Source organism: Pseudochaenichthys georgianus, chromosome 3, assembly GCF_902827115.2.
Source record: "Pseudochaenichthys georgianus chromosome 3, fPseGeo1.2, whole genome shotgun sequence".
In the NCBI taxonomy this organism is placed as follows: domain Eukaryota; kingdom Metazoa; phylum Chordata; class Actinopteri; order Perciformes; family Channichthyidae; genus Pseudochaenichthys; species Pseudochaenichthys georgianus.
The window spans coordinates 11,242,742-11,264,935 of NC_047505.1; the positions used below are offsets into that span (position 1 = coordinate 11,242,742).

The window sequence follows — 22,194 nt, forward strand, 5'->3', positions numbered from 1 at the left end:
AAAGACTTTTAAGAGAAACATGTGCAATATGATGTTCCTTGATATAACGAAGCACCACTTTTTAATATTTTATTTATATTATTTTTCTTTTAAATTTGTGATGTTTTATTTCATACATTTATTATAAATGAACATGCTTTTTTCTTGCAATATTAGATCCCTCCCCAGCTCAGTAATTCATTATTGTTGTAAAACTACGATGGCTGAAGCCCTTCTTCTTTGGGAGATGTTTCTGTAGACGAGCTGCTTTCCCTCCGTGTGCACAGCTGATCACATGAACAGAAACACACGTGGAATCAAATGGACAGCAGTTTGAGAATAGGTAGAGCTTGTCAATAAAAACTACAATTGCTCTCTTTACCCATGATGCCTTGCTGTCCCTGCAGAAGCTTGAGGAGCAGATCTCTGAGCTCCCGGTGTGTTACGGTGTGGCTGCGGTGCTGTTGGACACAGAGCAGCTGAAGCTGGCGCTCACTCAGGAGGCTCGGCTGTGGAAGCGAGCCCTCGGCGCCGCGCTGAACCGACGGGCGTCAGCTGACATGAACGACCTCTTCTCCTTTGTGGACGGGGTGACGAAGCGCCTGCAGCGTCCAATCACAGACCTGGAGGACGTCCGAGAAACCATGGCAGCGCTCAGAGAGGTCAGCCAGCGTCTGATTGGCCGTCACACATCACATGCTCGCTGATTCGTTCATTCATTCTCAATTAGAGAGACTGCCCCAGTGATTAATCTCTACTCCAAAAGATGAACTCTTTAGTTTACACAATGATCAGTTCTTTGAATCTAATGTTCATTCATATGAATGTATTAAGTTCTACATACATCTACACATATGAACATAATAATAACAGTAAAATATTAACATAATAATAACAGTAAAATATTAACATAATAATAACAGTAAAAATAGGGCTGGACCATACCCCCCCACCATAACTAGATAACGAGTTCCTTTCATGTCTAGATAATAACAACAACAACAAATAAATAACCACATCATAAACCCTATTTTTGTGAAATCAGTTAAATTAAAGTGGATTTTTTTTTTATATTTAGATATATACACGATTTGTTTATTGCTTTATTGTTATATACTGTATAGTGTAACATGTAAATGATTATAGCACGGTTTAAAAATAAATTATTCACAAAAAATATTTCACATTGGACCAAAACTCAATATGTGGTTTCATATGAGTCCATTGAGAGACCGTACGTCCGTTCATTTACACAGTTTAGAAACCAAGTGAATTGTTACCTAACTAGTTACTCCCTCTCTCCTCCTCCTCCTCCTCCTCCTCCTCCTCCTCCTCCTCCTCCTCCTCCTCCTCCTCCTCCTCCTCCTCACTGTTTCCTGTTGGAGGTGCGGGAGGCGGAGGTGCGCGTGGACGCCACCATCGGCCCGGTGGAGGAATCCTTTGCGTTGCTCAACAAACACGATCTGCTCTTCACTGATGGGAACGCCGAGCGAGTGGACGGCCTCACGCACGCCTGGAGGAACCTCGCTGCCCTGGTGAGCTTCAGCCTCCTCGGTCACAACATTATCAAATGCTTATATGCATGGAATTGTATTTGAGCGCACTCCATGAACGATCGGACCGCTCTGTGAGAGGTGGAGCGATGTCAACGTGCTGTGGTTTCAGGTGGAGCAGAACCAGAACACTCTGGTGAGGATCCAGCCCAGCATGAAGGCTGACCTGCTGTCTGCCGTGCAGAGCTTCCAGAGCCTCACGCAGAGCTTCTGCAGCGCGTACAGCCTCAGGTACACACCATGTTCACATATGTGATGTATTTGTATACCAACAGAGGAGTTAAACCTGTGTGTGTGTGTGTGTGTGTGTGTGTGTGTGTGCGCGTGCGTGTGTGCACGTGTGTGTGTGTGTGTGTGTGTGTGTGTGTGTGTGTGTGTGTGTGTGTGTGTGTGTGTGTGTGTGTGTGTGTGTGTGTGTGTGTGTGTGTGTGTGTGTGTGTGTGTGTGTGTGTGTGTAGGGGTCCGGGGACAGAGGGCCTGACTCCGGCTGAAGCCAGCGGTCGACTGCAGGGTTTTCAGGCTGAGTTTGATCAGCTGTGGAGGAAGTACACCACCTGCTCTGGAGGGGAGCAGCTGTTCGGACTGCCTATTAAAGGTATGCTGTGTAAAATTTGCCTGCATTCAGACTTTTGTGAGTTTGAATCTCACATTATCCCACATGTTTCAGGAAAGTGTGTAATGTTAAACAGGCATGAAAATCACTCACCTTTCGGCGAAATTCGCCGTTTTGAATCCAAAATAGGTCGTTTGTGTGATTCATGTAGATTTGCAATAAAAATATGTTTGGGGTATGGGGGGGTCTGGGACCCGGAGTAATCTGCGGCCGCGAGCTGTTATGTGCCATCATGACACGCATGGTGTTCTTTTTTTATATATTATAATGCAGCGCGAGCTGTGTGCTCGAGTCTTCCTGCCTGTCGGCTCTGCTGCTCCGCGATGATGGTCTAGCTTCAGCAGCCACATTACCTATGGGTGCGTTCGTTAATATTAACTGTGCGGTCCGGAGTCACTGTGGTACAGACTGGACCGCTGGTGAACAGCTGTTAGAACGGGCCGTTCAGGTGTTCAGAGCAGGGCTCCCTGTCGGAGCGCAGAGCGTGATGTGCACTGAAAAGTTTTTCTGTCGCAATATTATCGTTGAGCTAGCTAGCTAGCATACATTGTAACTATCTGCTTACGTTAGCTTTAGCCTTCGTTTTCTAATAGTTTTTTTTTCATAGGCTATAAACGGAGGTGGTATAAGTATAGATCTTGTACTTGAGTAAAAGTAGAAGCACTCAGATCTTGTACTTGATTAAAAGCAGAAATAGTATTCTCATCAAAATATAGTGAAAGTAGCGACAGTAAAAGTAGTCGTTGTGCAGATTGGTCCATTTCAGAATAATATATATGATATGTTTTATAATGATTGATCATAAAAGTGTTCTCAAAGCTGGTAAAGGTGCAGCTAGTTTGAATGACTTTGTATACTGCAGGGTAGCTTGTGGATTAACTCCAGGTGGAACTAAAGTCTGATTCAACACTTGATTAGATTTCACATCATTCATCCACATCTGTAAAGTAACTAAAGGTATTAATACATGTAGTGGAGTCAAAGTACACCATTTACCTCTGAACTGTAGAGGAGAAGAAGAACAAAGTAGCAAAACATTGAAATACTTAAATAAAGTACAAGTATCTCAAAATTGTACCCAAGTATAGTACTTGAGTTTATGAATTTAGTTACTTTACACCAGATGCCATAAAGATAGAAAGACTCAGCCTAGCCTCAAAATGCTCAACAGTGCTGCCAAAATTATAAACTGACTGCTACACAATTAAAATAAATGCTTTTATATATTTCTATTAGATGTGACTCTATAGTGTTTCTGTTATTATTAACACTGCTGCTTTAGTTGTTTTGACTGCTAAAATCCTCTGTTATTCCTCATTTTAAAGCCGATATTCCGTGGGGTCGGGGGGCTCGGGTCCTTGTCACCTTTTCCATACCTGATGAGTTTGCATCCCTGATAATTCTTAGTAAGGAGGCCATAATATTTTTGACTCATGGCTGAAGTTAAGTTTCTCCAGCTCTCCCCAGGTTGGCAAAAAAATGCATCTCAAAATGCATCAGATTGATGCTTTAAAATATGGAATATTCAAAATGTTCTTCCGGGGGAGCATGCCCCCGGACCCCCCTAGAGGGATAATATCCTTCTCGCCTTTTTCACCCCTGACCCATTTTCATGCCTGGTTAAAGGTCACCATGCATTTCACACAAAAGCGTATTGGGGCTATGGTACAATAAAGACATGAAAGATAAATATTCAAGGGACAGGGGTAATATACCAGGGAAGGAATCTGAAATAGATGTTGTATTTTCACCCCAAAAATATACTCATTTACAATCATTATTCTCAGAAATGTCATGAAATTAAATTTCAGAAACAAAAAAACGTTTTTGGTCAAGGTACCATTTCCCTTTCTTATATATTTACCAGTTAAATGTTAGAGAATATCTGAGCTTTTTTGTGTACAACTTTTTAAATCTGAAAATCATCCCCTCTCTCTTTTTTCGATGCTGTCCTCGTTTCATCTGCCCTCCTGTCCGGTGCCAGCGTTCTCTGCCAGAAGCCTTCAGAAATTGACTTTTTATCCACTTTAAAGCCACACGTTTTAGATCTTGGTGTTTTTTTAATTTAGATGAAGGATTTGAGTCATGAGACGTCTAGATCTTAAGTTAAAGAAACTAGCTGATCAAATGTTTGCATGGAGGGCAAAATACTGTTGCTCCTAATCCGCCCCCCCTCTCTCCCGGCAGAGTACCCCGAGCTGCAGAGGATCAAGAAGGAGCTCTCTCTGATGTCCAAGCTCTACTCTTTGTATAACTCGGTCATCAAAAGCGTCGGGGGCTACTGCGACCTCCTGTGGGCCGACCTGAACATCGAGAAGATCAACACCGAGCTGATGGACTTCCAGAGCAGGTGCAGCGGCGTTTCTGACACTATCAAACTTCTTTCTTTTTTTTTTTATTCAATTCGATTAAAACTTATGTAATCGATACAAAGCATGCACATTGCTTTGAAAATTCAAATATAGAAAGTAAACAATGTAATGGAAGAAAGGAGAACTTTTTTTCTCCATCACTCATCAGATCATTTTTTCCGTGATTGCAGGATCCGGAAGCTTCCCAAAGCGCTGAAGGAGTGGCAGGCCTTCAAAGATCTGAAGAAAACCACCGATGACTTTACGGAGACCTGCCCTCTGCTGCACATGATGGCCAACAAGGTATTTCACATTTTGGAGTTGGTTTACAATGAAAGTCACCCCCACAGAGTTGTGTCCTTGGTCATCTGTCCACATCCTGTACAAAAAATACATTTCAAAGTTATGTTTCACTAAAAGCAATGTTGTGATTTTTTGAAATCTCTATAATGTTAGAATCAAGTCAAGTATCAGTGACTCTAATGGAAAACTCTTCTAACCCGAGTGAACATCCTGTCGAGGTGTATTATAGTCCCTCCTGTGTCATAACGATGGTGTCCCGCAGGCCATGCTGCCCCGACACTGGTCCCGCCTCTCTGAGCTGACGGCTCACAGCCTCCAGGTGGAGTCGGAGAGTTTCTCCCTCAGACACATCATGGAGGCTCCGCTGCTCACACACAAGGAGGACATCGAGGTACGCAGGCTGAAGTTACTTAATTCTCTTACTTCTTTTTACTGAACATGTACTCACGTTTTAAATGTAATGCCTTTATTTAACCATCACGTTCATTTGGTGAATCCTTTTGTCAAATAAGAAATGATCTGTGGAAGTGTCTTGCACTGTAGAATATAGAATAATCAAGAACATAACCCTAAAATGTGCAAAAATGTAAGACTGCCAGATGAAAATGAATCATTCTCAACAGTCCTGAAGAGTGCAAGGCAGACTATACTTACAAAAAAATAAGAATCCTTAATATTACATGACATTACATATATTTAAACGCTGTAGTCTTGAAAGTTTAAACCATGCCTGAAATGTCAAAGATTTATTTTAATAGGACACAAATAACCAGAAAAAGTCAGTCAACTAAAATCTCTATTTTTGAATAACTTAAAAAAAGTCTGGAGTGATGGAGATTAACCTGAAAAATGTGCTAATAACTTTTAAAATATGTTACAAAATATAATCCTTAAAAGTCTGGAATATTACTAAATAATCTGATTATTATAAATATAGACAAATACACAGAAATAGCCAGGAAAGATGAGGTAAAAAAGAAGAATGTTACTGAAAACATATGATAATAACCAGTGTTGGGTGTAACGCGTTACAAAAGTAACAGAGTTACAGTAATATATTACTTTTTGCTGTAACGAAGTAATGTAATGCATTACTAATGAAATGTGGGTAATATATTACCCGTTACAATGCCCAGTAACGCAGTTACAACACATTTCAACCCGAAATTAAATGGTGTTTTGTTTTTTAAGAATGTACTAACATAGAGACATTCCAACACCAGACAAATTGTGCGGGTAGATTAGTAAACCTGGTGTTTACTCTTCAAGATCGGGATCTTCGGGCAGTTGAATGTTATGCACCCTCTATTCAAAAAAGAGAACGGCGCGAAAAATACAAACAACAAATGGTGTCAGGTGCGCGTGACCTGCTCCGCTGCGCGTGCATCATTTCCAAAGTGCTTCCACAGCAGTGACACACATCTGTGGATAATCATTTATACGAAAATGGTTAAAGCAACCATCACTAAACGCCAGCAACACTGCATCTACTGCAGACCGTAGCAACAGGCCAGATGGGGACATCACGTGACCCTCCGTTGTGGACACTAGCTTACTCCCGCGCCTGATTCGCTGCCCTCGCCCCCGGAGCAGCAGTCCTCCCCAAACTACGCCGCCCCTCTGCGGCCCGCAGAGGATACCACGGCAACACAGAGCCTGCCCAGGTATATCTAAACAAGTACCCGCCTGTACAGTGGGGTTATAGGCGGTCATTTTGCAGCTCGTGGCATAAAAATAGACACGGGAATATTCATGTGAAAATAGTGCCATATTCTGCCATGCCTGTAGAAATGTTGGGTCAAACATAATGCATACAATAGCACAGGTGCCTTCACCACGAATGGCTACAAAACTATCTCATATCCCAAGCTTATCAACAAGCTAATGTTGCAGCTGAAATGTTCTCCAGGTCACAAAGTCAACCTCACATGATGATGTGATACCAGTTTTCAAGCACAGTAAATATTCTCTTCCCAGAGTATATGATGGGACCAAGGTGATGATGTCGTACATGGTTTTAATAATACTTTTGCTTTTCAATGTTTGCCATTTCAAATCATGAGCTGGTTCAAATCATATTTGCCTTGATTTACGATATGTTCTCATTTGTTTTATCAGTAGAGTTTTGAAGCTGTTGTGCTTTTCTTTGCCATAGTCCACTTTGGACTGTATGAAATATTTCAGGATTACACTTTTAACTCACTTTAAATGTTCTCCCTTGCTTGGTTTCAAAACATAACAAATGCCATAATCTGTTCATTGGGGGCCATCAATGCTATTTTTCATTGCTGTTGCCGGCCACTATTGCTCATGTAAACCTGCTACTGCTGCGCCCCCTGTAACCTCAGATTCACCCTGAGTCATTTTGTTCTGGAACTGGGCCTGCACACGGCCACATACTAAACACACTACAGAGCCCATTCCGTGTCCTGTTATTGTTTACTTCCTGTCTGCCTTCTTCTGGTGATTTATCTGACGTCCAGCGCTCCGTCTTTTAACCTCTTTTCCTTTCTCTTTCTTGATCCTCCTTAGCAACCTTCATTATAGTCCTTGACAGTGGTCTGTACTGCTGTATTATCAACGTGCCACATGTTAAGAATTTACAATCAGAATCGAGTATTCAACTAAGCCGTGTAATACAAGTTGTTAGTAGCCTTAAGGGCCTACACAGTTGTTATGCTATACCACATCGCCCTTCACTGGATGTAGAATGAGCTGCACTAAACTACATTTTAGCATTTAAAATACCTAGCCATTCTTTTGCGGTTATTTTGGTGAAAGTAACTCAAAAGTAACTAAAGTAGTGTAACTCATTACATTTCAGAGACAGTAATATTGTAATGTAACTTATTACTTTCAAAAGAGAGTAATATGTAATATATTACATTTTGGAAGTAACTTGCCCAACACTGATAATAACACATTAAAGGCCAGGGTCAGTGTTAGAAAAGCCTGCCTCTGTCTGACTGTTTCCCGTGTGTGTCAGGATGTGTGCATCAGCGCGGTGAAGGAGCGCGACATCGAGGCCAAGCTGCGGGAGGTGGTGGCGGAGTGGAGCAGCCACACACTCAGCTTCTCCTCCTTCAGGACCAGAGGAGAACTCCTGCTGAAGGGAGCAGACACCGCGGAGAAGATCTCCATGATGGAGGACAGTCTGATGGTGCTCACCTCACTGCTCAGCAACAGGTGGGCAGACCAGGGAGGAAGGAGGTAGGAGGGGAAAGACAGAGAGCAAGGATGTTAGGACAGAGGATGGAAAGGTCCTTTAAGGTAATGGCAAAGGTCATTTTGTGTTATTGTGCCTGATTGATAGAAAGGAAACAAAGGATGGAGGGCGAGGAAGGAATGAGAGGAATGAAGCAAGGAACATATGGAAGAATGATTAGGAAGAAAGTAAGAAAAGAAAGACATTAAGGAAGGGAATAACGGTTTTCAAAGGAAGGAGGGAAAGAAAGAAGAAAGGACATCAATGAACAGGACAAGGAGGCGGGGAAGGCTAGAATAAAGGGGGATAGGATAGAAAAGAGGACTATAAAGCAAGCAATAAAGGGAATGAGCACAGGGATAAGAAAGAAAGGAAGACTAGGAAGGAAAGGGAGGAATGATGACTTGGAGGGAAGACTAGGAAGGAAAGAAGGATTACTTGTACTTGCAGAGTGAGAAAGGAAAGGAAGGAAGTGCAACTTGGAGCGAGGACTGAAAGGAAGGAGGACTTTGAAGAAAGATAGCAAGACAGAAAAGCAGAAAGAAGAGAAATATGTATAATAGAACATAGCAGATTGAAATTAAAGAGTGTGGACATGAATCAGAATGTAGAGATGATACATTAGTAAGTGCATGATGTAATTAATACAGCCTGTGTGTGCAGGTACAACGCTCCCTTTAAGGCCTCCATCCAGCTCTGGGTGCAGAAGCTCTCCAACACCTCTGAGATCGTGGAGCGCTGGCTGTCCGTGCAGAACCTCTGGATCTACCTGGAGGCCGTGTTCGTGGGGGGGGACATCGCAAAGCAGCTGCCGCAGGTCACATGATCCCCGTGGATCCCGTGTCACATGATCCCCGCGTCACATGATCCCAGCGTCACATGATCCCTGCGTCACATGATCCCCGTGTGATCCCCACATGATCCCCGCGTCACATGATCCCAGCGTCACATGATCCCCGCGTCACATGATCCCTGCGTCACATGATCCCCGTGTGATCCCCACATGATCCCCGCGTCACATGATCCCAGCGTCACATGATCCCGCGTCACATGATCCCCGCGTCACATGATCCCGATGATCCCCGCGTCACATGATCCCCGCGGATCCCGCGTCACATGATCCCAGCGTCACATGATCCCAGCGTCACATGATCCCGCGTCACATGATCCCCGCATCACATGATCCCCGCGTCACATGATCCCCGCGTCACATGATCCCGATGATCCCCGCGTCACATGATCCCCGCGGATCCCGCGTCATATGATCCCCACGTCACATGATCCCCACGTCACGTGATCCCCGCGTCACGTGATCCCCGCGTCACGTGATCCCAGCGTCACATGATCCCCGCGTCACATGATCCCCGCGTCACGTGATCCCCACGTCACGTGATCCCCGCGTCACGTGATCCCCGCGTCACGTGATCCCCGCGTCACGTGATCCCAGCGTCACATGATCCCCGCGTCACATGATCCCCGTGTGATCCCCACATGATCCCCGCGTCACATGATCCCAGCGTCACATGATCCCGCGTCACATGATCCCCGCGTCACATGATCCCGATGATCCCCGCGTCACATGATCCCCGCGGATCCCGCGTCACATGATCCCAGCGTCACATGATCCCAGCGCCACATGATCCCAGCGTCACATGATCCCCGTGTGATCCCCACATGATCCCCGCGTCACATGATCCCAGCGTCACATGATCCCGCGTCACATGATCCCCGCGTCACATGATCCCGATGATCCCCGCGTCACATGATCCCCGCGGATCCCGCGTCACATGATCCCAGCGTCACATGATCCCAGCGTCACATGATCCCGCGTCACATGATCCCCGCATCACATGATCCCCGCGTCACATGATCCCCGCGTCACATGATCCCGATGATCCCCGCGTCACATGATCCCCGCGGATCCCGCGTCATATGATCCCCACGTCACATGATCCCCACGTCACGTGATCCCCGCGTCACGTGATCCCCGCGTCACGTGATCCCAGCGTCACATGATCCCCGCGTCACATGATCCCCGCGTCACGTGATCCCCACGTCACGTGATCCCCGCGTCACGTGATCCCCGCGTCACGTGATCCCCGCGTCACGTGATCCCAGCGTCACATGATCCCCGCGTCACATGATCCCCGTGTGATCCCCACATGATCCCCGCGTCACATGATCCCAGCGTCACATGATCCCGCGTCACATGATCCCCGCGTCACATGATCCCGATGATCCCCGCGTCACATGATCCCCGCGGATCCCGCGTCACATGATCCCAGCGTCACATGATCCCAGCGCCACATGATCCCAGCGTCACATGATCCCCGTGTGATCCCCACATGATCCCCGCGTCACATGATCCCAGCGTCACATGATCCCGCGTCACATGATCCCCGCGTCACATGATCCCGATGATCCCCGCGTCACATGATCCCCGCGGATCCCGCGTCACATGATCCCAGCGTCACATGATCCCAGCGTCACATGATCCCAGCGTCACATGATCCCCGCGGATCCCGCGTCACATGATCCCAGCGTCACATGATCCCAGCGCCACATGATCCCAGCGTCACATGATCCCCGCGGATCCCGCGTCACATGATCCCCGCATCACATGATCCCCGCGTCACATGATCCCCGCGTCACATGATCCCGATGATCCCCGCGTCACATGATCCCGATGATCCCCGCGGATCCCGCGTCATATGATCCCCACGTCACGTGATCCCCGCGTCACGTGATCCCCACGTCACGTGATCGATGTTCCCTGTCGCGTCAGACAGAGCCTCATGTCTGTGTGTTCCTCATCCAGGAGGCCAAGCGGTTCCAGAACATGGACCGGGCGTGGCAGAGCGTCATGCAGCGAGCCCACGAGCAGCCCAACGTGGTGCAGTGCTGCGGGGCGGACGAGACCCTCAGCCAGGTGCTGCCCTGGCCTCTGAGCAACACTCACACCATTTAGTCTTTATTGTTAAAGAGCAATTCATCAAATATATATCAGCAGGAACACAGCTGTTCATTTCAAAAGAGAATGGCTTGATATGTCCTCCTCCTCCTCCTCCTCCTCCTCCTCCTCCTCCTCCTCCTCCTCCTCCTCCTCCTGCAGGTGCTCCCTCACCTCCTGGAGCAGCTGGAGTTCTGTCAGAAGTCTCTCTCTGGTTATCTGGAGAAGAAGCGTTTGGTGTTTCCTCGTTTTTTCTTCGTGTCCGACCCCGCCCTGCTGGAGATCCTGGGACAGGCCTCTGACTCGCACACTATCCAGGTAACACTATCATGCAGAAGGGATACAACTCAAGTCATACACTTCACTGCTGTCCCCACTCCCTGACTGTCTGCTTATATATATGTGTTGTCTTTCTTTCTCGCATGTCTCAGGCACATCTGCTCAGTCTGTTTGACAACGTCAACAGAGTCGTCTTCAACGAGAACATCTACGACCAGATGATCACATTTCAGTCTCAAGAAGGAGAAACTGTGGAGCTGAGGCAGCCTGTCCTGGCACAGGTACACACACACACGCACGCACGCACGCACGCACGCACGCACACACACACACACACACACACACACACACACACACACACACACACACACACACACACACACACACATACCATGTATACATTACTTCAGGGGACATTACATTGACTTACATGAATTTCCTGGAGACTTATCCTAACCTTAACCATAACCAACACATGCCTAACCCTTAACCTAACGCTTAACCTTACCCTAAGCCTTACCCTAAACCTTACCCTAAACCTAACCAAGTCTTCACCCTAAAATTAATGATTCCCCTTATGGGGACCTCCATTTTGTCCCCATAAGGGAAGCCAGTCCCCACACGTGAATGTGTTATATTTTTCATATACTCTTTTGGGCCCGAAGGAGGGCAGGGGGTGACGGAAATTGCATGCCGGCTTGATTTTGATGTAATTACCGTAAATAGCCTCTGCTTGGCTTAGCATTTGTATCACATTTTTACAATACATTTAAGTTATCTATGGCGTTTAGCTTATTTTTATGCAGAACATGTTGCTGGTTTGCATGCAAATAACCGAGGCTGCTATGTCTATTAACTTAATGTACCTTATATAAAACAGTTTGTTCTCCCTGCACTGTAATGTATTCCACTAAACGCTCATGAACAAGCATGGCATCAATCTGGATGATTTGGCATATGAAGGCTTAATCTAGGGGTGGGCGATATGACGATATATATCGTCGTGACGATATTAGGTCTCCACGATATGCTTTTTCAGAGATATCGTCCTATCGTGATAAAAAAATTAAAAAAAAAAAATTTGAAAAAAAGAATAGCGGGAGGGGAAGAGGCTCTCCGTGCGCGGCGCAGGGGCCTCTTCCCCTCCCGCTCCCCTCGATTTCACAATGTCAGCGCACCTCTGCTTTCGTTCAGTACGAGTTGTTTGACACGCTCCCAAAGTCCCCGCCCCCTTTCTTTGCAGCGAGGAAAAATACACTGTTGGCAGTCTGCACACACAGCAATAATGGACGGAGAGTCAGATTCTGATGTAGAAGAATTAGATTTAGTCCCCAAAAAGAACTCTACTTCTGTTACTCCTTTTTGTTTTAGTTTCTGTTACCTTGTAGGTGCTTGTACTGTTAAGTAACTTGAAAAATAACCATAATAACCGACATGAAAAAATATCGTGATATATATCGTCTATCGTGATACTGCTTGAAAATATCGTGATAACATATTTTTCAATATCGCCCACCCCTAGCTTAATCCTAAAGGGTGTCTGTGTGTCTCCTGCAGGGGAACGTGGAGGTGTGGTTGGGTCAGCTGTTAGCGGGGGTGAGGCAGACCCTCCATGCTATCATCCGTCAGGCCCACCTCACCCTGAGCGACCCCGCCATGAAGCTCCTGGACTTCCAGTGTGAGTTTCCTGCTCAGGTCGGCCTGCTGGGAATCCAGATGATCTGGACCCGAGACGCAGAGGACGCACTCGTCCTCAGCAAGTCTGACAGGAAGGTGCTTTTATTTAGGAACCAGGCACAGAGGGAAACACCTCTGTCAGGCCTCTACTCAATCTCACTTCTCTGATTGGCTGACAGGCAGAGATGGCAAAAGTACACACATCCTTTACTCAAGTAGAAGTACAGATACTCGTGTTTAAAAATACTCTTGTAGAAGTACTGACTAAACTTCTTTACTCAAGTCAAAGTAAAGAAGTATGGGCTTTGAAATGTACTTCAGTAAAAAGTACCCATAACTAGCAGCTGTTTTAAAGAGTACCTGACCTCCCTTTATATCAATAGAACAATAATGTCATTGTTAGCTAATGAATGTTTCCATGCTGAACAACGGCAACATGACAACGTTTCCATTGGTCCCTCTTCTTTAGAGAAGACCAGGAAGTGATGGATACACGGATCGTGTTCAAATCAATAGGCACGCAATGACTCTAAAGAATAATGATCACGCACCAACACACATTCAGACTAAAGGAACCAGCTGTTTGGAAAATGAGAGAAGTAGAAAGTACAGGTATTTGTGTTCAACATGTGAGAAGTAGAAAGTACAGGTATTTGTGTTCAACATGTAAGAAGTAGAAAGTACAGGTATTTGTGTTCAACATGTAAGAAGTAGAAAGTACAGGTATTTGTGTTCAACATGTAAGAAGTAGAAAGTACAGGTATTTGAGTTCAACATGTAAGAAGTAGAAAGTACAGGTATTTGAGTTCAACATGTAAGAAGTAGAAAGTACAGGTATTTGTGTTCAACATGTAAGAAGTAGAAAGTACAGGTATTTGTGTTCAACATGTGAGAAGTAGAAAGTACAGGTATTTGAGTTCAACATGTAAGAAGTAGAAAATACAGGTATTTGAGTTCAACATGTAAGAAGTAGAAAGTACAGGTATTTGAGTTCAACATGTGAGAAGTAGAAAGTACAGGTATTTGTGTTCAACATGTAAGAAGTAGAAAGTACAGGTATTTGTGTTCAACATGTAAGAAGTAGAAAGTACAGGTATTTGAGTTCAACATGTAAGAAGTAGAAAGTACAGGTATTTGTGTTCAACATGTAAGAAGTAGAAAGTACAGGTATTTGTGTTCAACATGTAAGAAGTAGAAAGTACAGGTATTTGTGTTCAACATGTGAGAAGTAGAAAGTACAGGTATTTGTGTTCAACATGTGAGAAGTAGAAAGTACAGGTCTTTGGGTTCAACATGTAAGAAGTAGAAAGTACAGGTATTTGTGTTCAACATGTGAGAAGTAGAAAAAGTACAGGTCTTTGGGTTCAAAATGTAAGAAGTAGAAAGTACAGGTATTTGTGTTCAACATGTAAGAAGTAGAAAGTATAGGTATTTGTGTTCAACATGTAAGAAGTAGAAAGTACAGGTATTTGTGTTCAACATGTGAGAAGTAGAAAGTACAGGTATTTGTGTTCAACATGTAAGAAGTAGAAAGTACAGGTATTTGTGTTCAACATGTAAGAAGTAGAAAGTACAGGTATTTGAGTTCAACATGTAAGAAGTAGAAAGTACAGGTATTTGTGTTCAACATGTAAGAAGTAGAAAGTACAGGTATTTGTGTTCAACATGTAAGAAGTAGAAAGTACAGGTATTTGTGTTCAACATGTGAGAAGTAGAAAGTACAGGTATTTGAGTTCAACATGTAAGAAGTAGAAAGTACAGATATTTGTGTTCAACATGTAAGAAGTAGAAAGTACAGGTATTTGAGTTCAACATGTGAGAAGTAGAAAGTACAGGTATTTGAGTTCAACATGTGAGAAGTAGAAAGTACAGGTATTTGTGTTCAACATGTAAGAAGTAGAAAGTACAGGTATTTGTGTTCAACATGTAAGAAGTAGAAAGTACAGGTATTTGTGTTCAACATGTGAGAAGTAGAAAGTACAGGTATTTGGGTTCAAAATGTAAGAAGTAGAAAGTACAGGTATTTGTGTTCAACATGTAAGAAGTAGAAAGTACAGGTATTTGAGTTCAACATGTAAGAAGTAGAAAGTACAGGTATTTGTGTTCAACATGTAAGAAGTAGAAAGTACAGGTATTTGTGTTCAACATGTAAGAAGTAGAAAGTACAGGTATTTGTGTTCAACATGTGAGAAGTAGAAAGTACAGGTATTTGTGTTCAACATGTAAGAAGTAGAAAGTACAGGTATTTGTGTTCAACATGTAAGAAGTAGAAAGTACAGGTATTTGAGTTCAACATGTAAGAAGTAGAAAGTACAGGTATTTGTGTTCAACATGTAAGAAGTAGAAAGTACAGGTATTTGTGTTCAACATGTAAGAAGTAGAAAGTACAGGTATTTGTGTTCAACATGTAAGAAGTAGAAAGTACAGGTATTTGTGTTCAACATGTAAGAAGTAAAAGTAAAAAGTCGTGGAGTAAAGTACTGATACCAGAAAAATGTACTTAAGTACAGTAACAAAGTATTTGTACTCCACTACTTCCCACCTCTGCTGACAGGTCATGCAGAAGACCAATCAGAAGTTCCTGGACCTCCTCAACGAGCTGATAGACATGACGACCCGAGACCTGAGCAAGAACGAGAGGACAAAGTACGAGACGCTCATCACCATCCACGTCCACCAGAGGGACATCTTCGACGAGCTGGTGCGTGCACACAGGGACGGACATCAATATTCATTTAAATATTTTCGTCATTATATCGTATTTCTCTCTCAGGTGCGTCTGAACGTGCGGTCTGCGTCGGACTTTGAGTGGCAGAAACAGTCGAGGTTTTACTTCCTGGAGGACACGGACAGATGTGTGATCCAGATCACAGATGTGGAGTTCAGCTACTGCAACGAATACCTGGGCTGCACAGACAGACTGGTGATCACCCCGCTGACGGACAGGTGTACACACACACACACACACACACACACACACACACACACACACACACACACACACACATACACATCGTAGACATGCTCTGACTTATTGGTTATATTGCCCAGGCAGAGCTGCATATTTGTATGTATTGGTTTAGTCAACAGGGACAACACATTAAGACATATTCACATTTAGATATATGTATATAGTATATACACTGAACAAAAATATAAATGCAACACTTTTGTTTTTGCTCCCATTTCTCATGAGATGAACTCAAAGATCTAAAACATTTTCTATATACACAAAATAACCATTTCTCTCAAATATTGTTCACAAATCTGAAAACATCTGTGAAACTGAGCACTTCTCCTTTGCCGAGATAATCCATCCCACCTCACAGGTGTGGCATATCAAGATGCTGATTAGACAGCATGATTATTGCACAGGTGTGCCTTAGGCTGGCCACAATAAAAGGCCACTCTGAAACGTGCAGTTTTGCTTTATTGGGGGGGTCTGGGGGGGTCCGAAAACCAGTCAGTATCTGGTGTGACCACCATTTGCCTCACGCAGTGCAACACATCTCCTTGGCATAGAGTTGATCAGGTTGTTGATTGTGGCCTGTGGAATGTTGGTCCACTCCTCTTCAATGGCTGTGCGAAGTTGCTGGATATTGGCAGGAACTGGAACACGCTGTCGTAGACGCCGATCCAGAGCATCCCAAACATGCTCAATGGGTGACATGTCCGGTGAGTATGCTGGCCATGCAAGAACTGGGATGTGTTCAGCCTCCAGGAATTGTGTACAGATCCTTGCAACATGGGGCCGTGCATTATCATGCTGCAACATGAGGTGATGGTCGTGGATGAATGGCACAACAATGGGCCTCTGGATCTCGTCATGGTATCTCTGTGCATTCACAATGCCATCAATAAAATGCACATGTGTTCGTCGTCCATAACATACGCCTGCCCATACCATAACCCCACCACCACCATGGGCCACTCGATTCACAACATTGACATCAGAAAACCGCTCACCCACACGACGCCACACACGCTGTCTGCCATCTGCCCTGAACAGTGAAAACCGGGATTCATCCGTGAAGAGAACACCTCTCCAACGTGCCAGACGCCATCGAATGTGAGCATTTGCCCACTCAAGTCGGTTACGACAACGAACCGGAGTCAGGTCGAGACCCCGATGAGGACGACGAGCATGCAGATGAGCTTCCCTGAGACGGTTTCTGACAGTTTGTGCAGAAATTCTTTGGTTATGCAAACCGATTGTTGCAGCAGCTGTCCGAGTGGCTGTTCTCAGACGATCTTGGAGGTGAACATGCTGGATGTGGAGGTCCTGGGCTGGTAATGATCCCCCTGTGCCAATTGCACGCTCCCTCAAAACTTGCGACATCTGTGGCATTGTGCTGTGTGATAAAACTGAACATTTCAGAGTGGCCTTTTATTGTGGCCAGCCTAAGGCACACCTGTGCAATAATCATGCTGTCTAATCAGCATCTTGATATGCCACACCTGTGAGGTGGGATGGATTATCTCGGCAAAGGAGAAGTGCTCACTATCACAAATTTTTTCAGATTTGTGAACAATATTTGAGAGAAATGGTTATTTATTTTGTGTATATAGAAAATGTTTTAGATCTTTGAGTTCATCTCAAGAAAAATGGGAGCAAAAACAAAAGTGTTGCATTTATATTTTTGTTCAGTGTATAAAACACTGTTACTCTGTGTGTATCACCAACATGTCATATCATTTTATTGTTGTAGCTTACACTCATTTAGCTAATTTTCCTTTCAAACTGGCTGGACATCATTTGCATCACAATTGTGGTGGAGTAAAGTATACGTAGCATAACATGTAAATTACAATACTTGAGTAAACTGTATACATTTTTGTATTAAATATTTATCCTCCTTTAAATAATGTCCAGGTGTTACATAACTCTGGCCCAGGCTCTGGGGATGAGCATGGGGGGTGCTCCGGCCGGCCCTGCAGGAACAGGTTACACAGAACATGTGTCTGCAAATATATTCTTATATGGTTTTGTTGCACTTTGCTACACAAATGTGTGTGTGTGTGTGTGTGTGTGTGTGTGTGTGTGTGTGTGTGTGTGTGTGTGTGTGTGTGTGTGTGTGTGTGTGTGTGTGTGTGTGTGTGTGTGTGTGTGTGTGTGTGTGTGTGTGTGTGTGTGTGTGTGTGTGTGTGTGTGTGTGTGTGTGTGTGTGTGTGTGTGTGTGTGTGTGTGTGTGTGTGTGTGTCACCAGGTAAGACAGAGACCACCAAAGACATGGGTCGCTGTCTGGGTAAATACGTGGTGGTTTTCAACTGTTCAGACCAGATGGACTACAGAGGGCTGGGACGCATCTACAAAGGTGTGTGAAGGTCATACAAATCTGGATTCGCCTTGAACTGCTGTGTTTGACTTTGAAACTGTTAAAGTTTCACTTGAAGAAATACCGTTGTACATTTCCAGTTAAACGACAAATATCGCCATTAACTATAACACCATATCATCAGAGAGAATTCTCCTCGTGAATAATCTGCTTCCTTTCACGTCCTGCAAGTGTTGCATCAGTGGCACATTCCCTAATCACTTTCTGAGCATTTACAGATATATTATTTAACTTCTGATACTACAGGTATGTCCCGTGTCTGTTTTTCAGTTTTTGCAGATATTACAAATATAAAATATAAAAAGAGGGCATTGCAATTTTCTCACATAGTATGCATGGCATTTTTGATTTACTCCTAACAAGGCCATAAAGAAGATCCTTTATACATCAGCCCATTGCTGTATCAGCTTACTGCTCTATTCTTAATGGCAACATCATTAATTTAATAATGAACCAGGTTAGAGGGTTCTTTTTATATCTTATATCCAAGTGACATTGGTATTGTAATGGACATTTCCAGAATCAAGATAGGAAATGGGTGTCTCTGGGAGTGTCTGATTCTTGTAAACCATGTAAGCTGGTACAAGTTAGGGGAAGTGTTCGAACACACGTCTGAACCGTCACATGTATACACAACGTTGCAACATAAGCACCGTAGGATCTGCTGGGCTGAGTGGCAAAGATTCAGGATTCAAGGATTCAAGGGCTTTATTGTCAGATGCACAGATGCTACAGATAAAGCTCCTCAAAGTGTCTTCAGTTGGTGTCTTGATGTCTCTGCAGGCCTGGCCCAGTCCGGAGCCTGGGGCTGCTTCGATGAGTTCAACCGCATCGAGCTGCCCGTCCTGTCCGTGGCCGCCCAGCAGATCTACATCGTCCTGCAGTGCAAGAAGAACAAGAAGAAGCAGTTCATCTTCAGCGACGGAGACCTGGTGGACATGGACCCCGAGTTCGGCATCTTCCTCACCATGGTAACTGAGCTCTGAGGGGGGGCGTTATTGATATTTTAAGTCAAATGAAAGGAGGATTCAAAGAGTCAAAGGCTTTATTGTTATTTTGACAAAAGATACAGTGGAGTTGTAAAGAACCTTTTAAATCCAAGCTCCGCCTACAAGGCATCTTACAATATACCAACAATCAAATAGCGCCAGAACAACAAAGACGAAAAGTGCAATAATGAAAAATGGCAAGAAATATTTAAACAGTGCCAGAATGAAAAAGGGCAAGAACTATTACAATTGTTCAAAAACTAAATATTGCAATGATAAAATAATAAAATAGTGCGAGACCAAATGAAATTCTGCAAGAATAAAATTGTGCTACTACAAATATAGTACTGCATGAAAAATGCAATATAAAATGCAGAAAACAAATTATACATACATTTATTGAATGAAATATGATAATACAGGTTAGAAAGTCATTTGACTGGACAACAGGAAGGAGGAGGACGAAGAGAAAGAAAAGTACTGTAGTAGCTTTTCTTTAAACCGACTCAAAGTGACTCCAAAAGACTTTGAAGCTGTGTCTGAACATCTTGTTATTACTGTGATTGGGTTTTGATGGTGACTGTTTTAAGTTGTCTGAAACTGTGCTGCTGCCTATCTTGGGCCAGGACTCTCTTGTTGAAGAGATGTTTTATCTCTATAAGACCTATCCTGGTTAAATACAAAAATTAAAAAAGTATCCAAATGTGTAAAAGTGCCGTTTGGACCTAACCTCTCTGCCCTGCAGAACCCCGGGTACGCCGGTCGACAGGAGCTTCCTGAGAACTTGAAGATCCAGTTTCGCACCGTCGCCATGATGGTCCCGGACCGTGCCATCATCATGAGGGTCAAACTGGCCAGCGCAGGTTTCCGTGACAACCAGGTGCTCAGCAGGAAGTTCTTCACCCTGTATAAACTGTGTGAGGAGCAGCTCTCCAAACAGGTGTGGAGATACTGCCAACGTCATGACATTTCATATTCAGAAACCATTCTTAAACTTTCTCCTGCCATTATGATATTTGAATGCTAGATTTCATATCTATTAATGCAACACAGGGTTGCACAAAGAAGTCCATTATGCTACACCACAGAAAGAAAAAAAAAGTTTTTAAAATATGCTTCAGGGGGAATGTGAACAGGAGCAGCAAAAAGAAATGCTGAACAACAACATCCAAAATGTCTATATCAACTTTGACTTTTGAGCACAAAGCATCATTGATCACTAAATGCAATTTCCATGACCTCAGTGATAATCATATATATTTTTGGTTTCTCATTCAGCTTGGTAAAAAAACCTTTATTCTACTTGATGATATTCGTTCTGTGTTTACTCTAGGTCCATTATGACTTTGGTCTGAGGAACATTTTGTCGGTGTTGAGGACGCTGGGCGCTGTGAAGAGATCCAACCCGTCAGAGCCAGAGAAGACGGTGGTGATGAGAGTCCTGAGAGACATGAACCTCTCCAAACTGGTGTGTGGTATCACGACTTTGGGACAATATATATATTATTATTTATTAGGGCTGTCAAACGATTAAAAATTTTAATCCGATTAATCACAGCTTAAAAATTAATTAATCATGATTAATCACCATTCGAACTATGTCCAAAATATGCCATTTATTTATGTATATTGTTGTGGGAATGGAAAGATAAATGAAAGCAGGCGGATATATCCAATTAACATACAGTATGTATGTTTATTATAACATTTTTCTGTGTGTCAAAATGAAAGACAACCCACACACCTATCAATCATCAAACCATGGGGTCTTAATTCATGACGTGTTGATTTCTATCAACGGGGGAGTACTTCAGGAAAGTCGACGGGGGGGGCTAGTGGAGTACTTCGTGGCCACAGAGTGTGAACGTTGTGATCAGCTGTTTTAGCGCAGTTCTCCAGTGAAGGGGGGAGTCTCCCTCCGCAGCCGGTTGGCGTAGTTTTGGCACAGTTCCGTTGTACAGACCGACGTTAACAGCAGCCCTGTCTGTGCACACGGAGACCGACTCTGTCGTCCGGTGATCTAACCGCCTTCTGGAAAAGCTTCACAAGTACGTCGGTACGCAAATGCGCTTTGTGACACAAGTGACGGTACGCATTTCAGATTACGCACATAACCTGCGTACCAGTTATGTGCACCCCTGTACCAGAGCCATATTATTACTATTATATGGCTCTGCCCTGTACTACAGCAAAAGTATTCTCCGTCGGGACTTCCTGCAACAACACCACGCCGTTATCAAAGATGTTCTATTGAGAAGACGATCACTACGTGACAAAAGTTTTCAAAACCGTGGCTACTGAAATCAATCTTACTAACTGCTGTCTGTGCAATTTACTCCGCGCGAGTTGGCAGACTTTATTTTGCTTACTTTAACATCATTTTTCATGGTGGGGCTAAGCCATTTCTTGGTATGGGTGTAGCCTACCCCAGCCATACCCTGGCGCTGCCACTGGTGGCACGTATGGGGCGGGCCATTCTGCACATGCGTTAAATGCGTTAAATATTTTAACGCAATTAATTCAAAAAATTAATTACCGCCGTTAACGTGATAATTTTGACAGCACTATTATTTATATAACTGCAATGCCAGGATAATTGTTTATTTGTAGTTTTCGTCATACTTTCAGGCTAGTTTTGGGGAGGTTGTGGAAAAAGATATGTTTAAAAAATGTAGAACAACTTCGACAAGCTTCAACTCCAACACTATCTGGGTAAATGTACATTCTCTTGTCCTTATGCTGAAAAAGAAAACGTTCCTGTTTAAATGCAAGCCTGCATATTCCTATTGACCTCAAATGCTTCCATGACATAAGTCCTACACCCTTTAACTGCACTCTCATCCTTTTCCCTCTGCTCATGTACTTGTGGTGAATCCTCATTGTCAAGGTTTTTGTTTAAGGCGCTGCAAGAAAACAGATTCCGATCCAGAAAAAAGGCAAGAGGCCAAGCTGCAGTAAA

General features: G+C 43.9%; 1 protein-coding gene across 1 annotated transcript in view; it reads left to right on the top strand.

The window, feature by feature from the left end:
- Positions 1–22,194, top strand: part of LOC117462655 (dynein axonemal heavy chain 5-like) — a 112,591-nt gene that overhangs the window by 53,487 nt on the left and 36,910 nt on the right. Inside the window, 20 exon segments of the mRNA XM_034104922.2 lie at positions 387–641; positions 1,365–1,514; positions 1,645–1,763; positions 1,991–2,127; positions 4,333–4,495; positions 4,688–4,799; positions 5,062–5,190; positions 7,786–7,985; positions 8,668–8,821; positions 10,823–10,933; positions 11,117–11,272; positions 11,386–11,514; positions 12,791–13,006; positions 15,465–15,611; positions 15,684–15,856; positions 17,784–17,854; positions 18,118–18,225; positions 19,030–19,217; positions 19,981–20,175; positions 20,569–20,703. Of these exon segments, the coding sequence (XP_033960813.1) occupies positions 387–641; positions 1,365–1,514; positions 1,645–1,763; positions 1,991–2,127; positions 4,333–4,495; positions 4,688–4,799; positions 5,062–5,190; positions 7,786–7,985; positions 8,668–8,821; positions 10,823–10,933; positions 11,117–11,272; positions 11,386–11,514; positions 12,791–13,006; positions 15,465–15,611; positions 15,684–15,856; positions 17,784–17,854; positions 18,118–18,225; positions 19,030–19,217; positions 19,981–20,175; positions 20,569–20,703 (3,048 nt within the window).